This window comes from Littorina saxatilis, linkage group LG13 (assembly GCF_037325665.1).
Source record: "Littorina saxatilis isolate snail1 linkage group LG13, US_GU_Lsax_2.0, whole genome shotgun sequence".
Classification (NCBI taxonomy): domain Eukaryota; kingdom Metazoa; phylum Mollusca; class Gastropoda; order Littorinimorpha; family Littorinidae; genus Littorina; species Littorina saxatilis.
The window spans coordinates 11,052,519-11,055,325 of NC_090257.1; the positions used below are offsets into that span (position 1 = coordinate 11,052,519).

At 40.1% G+C, this 2,807-nt stretch overlaps 1 protein-coding gene across 2 annotated transcripts in view; it reads left to right on the top strand.

Moving 5' to 3' along the window:
* The first annotated feature begins 1,502 nt into the window (after positions 1–1,502).
* Positions 1,503–2,807, top strand: part of LOC138983578 (serine protease inhibitor 42Dd-like) — a 14,639-nt gene continuing 13,334 nt past the window's right edge. Inside the window, exon 1 of one of the 2 annotated variants that reach the window (XM_070356853.1) lies at positions 1,503–1,835. In XM_070356853.1, coding sequence (XP_070212954.1) covers positions 1,727–1,835 — 109 coding nt within the window. In that variant the 5' untranslated portion in view covers positions 1,503–1,726. The remainder of the gene's footprint in view (positions 1,836–2,807) is intronic. The other variant, XM_070356854.1, reaches the window with a different exon arrangement.

A 2,807-nucleotide genomic window follows, 5' to 3' on the forward strand; every position in this document is an offset into this window, starting at 1 on the left:
AAAAAAAATAAATAGGTGTGGTTACGGTAACCCGACCTACCCTATTTTTAGGGGCCGACCCTATAACTTTTTTTTTACATTTGTCAAAAAAACAAAAAAACAAAAAAAAACCCGAGTGCAGAAAACGCAATGAAAGCGAAAGCGCTCGAGTCGCACACTTATTTCCCTGTCAAGTAGGTTTAATTTGTGCACATTAGAAAAAAAAAGTTAAAAAAAAAGTGATTGCCTACCTTCCTACCCTATTTGTTTTGGCTATGTTACCTTAACCACACCTATTTTTTTTGTGTGCCTTATATAGAAGTACTTTATGGTGCACAGTGAGGGTTTTTGTACTTTGGTTTACGTGTTCGTGTTCACGTTTGATTGGTTATGTTTCTGGTGTGTATATTTTCATGTTTATATTGTTTTGGTTGAAAGTTATATTGCAAGGATACCTGATATATTACCTGTTATTCAGACTTGGTCGTGTGACAGACGTTTTCTTCCACACGAGATTACGTTGATTGTCTAACGAAGTCGGAATAGCATTTATGTCTCACAGCTTCAACAGAGGAGAGAACAAACACGTTTTGCGTACTCAAGCTTGACAAACCTAAACACAGGAGCAGCCATTGTGGAGAGATCTACTTTTTGACGGAAGTGAACGAACAACTATGAATGACGTCTCGGTATTTGTGAATGACGTCACAGTCATCGTCACAGTCTGTATCTTTTGAAGCATCGTATTCTTCATGACGTCCTTCTGTGTCTGCATCCGCAAAATGTTTGTTCTTTTCGGGGTCTTTGTCGTCTATGTTCAGAACTTTGTCGTCCCTCTAGTTTCAGACTAACAGGCCTCCTGAGCGAGCCACTTTCCAAGGGCAGCTAAATTCGCGTATGGAAACAGTACTGTCGTCTGGGATGCCGTTCTCAGTATTCTCAGCGTTGAAGAATTTGTAAAGAGAAGAAACGATAACAGCAGGAGAAATGAAAGTCGTGTGTGCATTTTGGGGCTTTTGGAGGGACGATTTCGAGTTTGAATCCGTTCTTGCACATGCTCCAAAGCGTGTAACAAACAATCTTGCACACGTTTGCTTTAGTAGTGGCAAAGAAGGAAAGGGTGTGACATACGATCATATGAGCAAAAGCGTTCGGTGCTTATAAGAGTTCTCTTTCAAACAAAATAGAATTTCTGGTCTTTGATGTGATATAGTATGGACTTTTTTTTTTAACCTACGCATCTTCGGGGAAAATGTTCAGTGAAATCTGGGGGATGTGTTTTTGTTGGCGTGGACAGTCTATCAAACTCATGTGTTTTCAAGCACGCACGCACGCCCCCCCCCCTCCACACACACACACACTCTACAAGGAAACTCAACCAATTAAATACTCCATCAAAGTCGTGAGTCAGGCTCAATGAACTCAGTGAATATAACTTATCTAATACGATTGTCGTTTTAGTTTAGTGCGGCGGTAGCCAATTGGGACTCTCGCCAAAGAGAATGGAGTGCTTCCGGTTCGTGGGTTGAATGAAACTATTCATCCCAGTATACATCTAATTTCTCTTCAGTCTGGAGAGAGGCCTTCCATCGTACGCTTCACACACATACACGCACTTTGCACTGCGCGTGTATGTAATACTACTAGCCTGTGCTTGTGTGAGTGATGGACAGTGTTTTGAAGTCCTTGTTCGGTTGAATCCTATCAACACTTGTCTATTGGATGTATAAACTGCGTATAATGCAAAATGGCGAGATTACTGAATTTTGTGATAGCGGCGGCGGTGGTGGTAGTGGTGGTGCTGGTGTGTGTTTCTGCTTCGTCGTCAAATCAGGTCGACAATGGTGCGTATGTTTGTAAGTGTTGTGCATGTTTTGTTTTTGTTTTTGGCGGGTGTGGATACAATTTTGTAGTAAATGTTAAAAGTTAACTTTTTTCTCTCAATTTGCCGTAAGAAGCTTCCTTCTTGTTCAGAAACCAATTAAAGCAGCTGTGAAATGCACTTTTTAACGCGGGTTCAAAGTAACGTTTGCAGACCCCAACATTTTTTTTACGCCAGGACAAAAACAAAACAAATCTAAACAAACAAACAAACAAACAAAAACCGGTTAAGTGAAAAAAAAGTTTAATTAGTGCTAGTAGTATAAATTAAATCAATATAAAAATATAAAATAAAATTTAATTAAGTTACAGTAAGAGAAAAAAAACAAAACTGTTGATTGTCTGTGTGTATTCAATAGGAAGGATGCATGCAATAGATTGTATGGATGTATGGTGTTTTTGCTATGGCCGGTTTACACGGAAAATTAGGAAGACATCTTCAAAGCTGAGCTTCATAGCACACTATTTTGACAAAATTGTAAACGTTATCTGTACCCATGGCTTTGGTGCTCATTCTGATCATCCTCGCTCCACGGCTATCGCCAGTTGTCTCTCTGATCGGACGCGAAAGTCCTCAGCGAATCTATCAAAACCAGAATATAGAGTGATCTCCCATATGTTGCTCACGAGCAGTGTTCGCGAGACGAAAATGATTGCAGATTGGCCGACTTCGACAGTGATCTCCGTTCTGTTCTTCACAGTTATGATAAAGACATCGTTCTAAGGTCAAAACAAGTCGAAATTTTGGGACTGCTGCCGGAAGGAGACCGTAATATATGGTTGCATCACTGTCAAAAAAATCGTCTGCTCCAGCCAGCGCCGAAACCAAACGGTTGATTATCACGTGACACTTATGCCATATTTAGAGTTGACAGTTTGCACAGTAAATACATCCGCGAAAAATAGCTCGCTTGAAACTGTCTAAAATAAAAATTCCTCTGTAATTT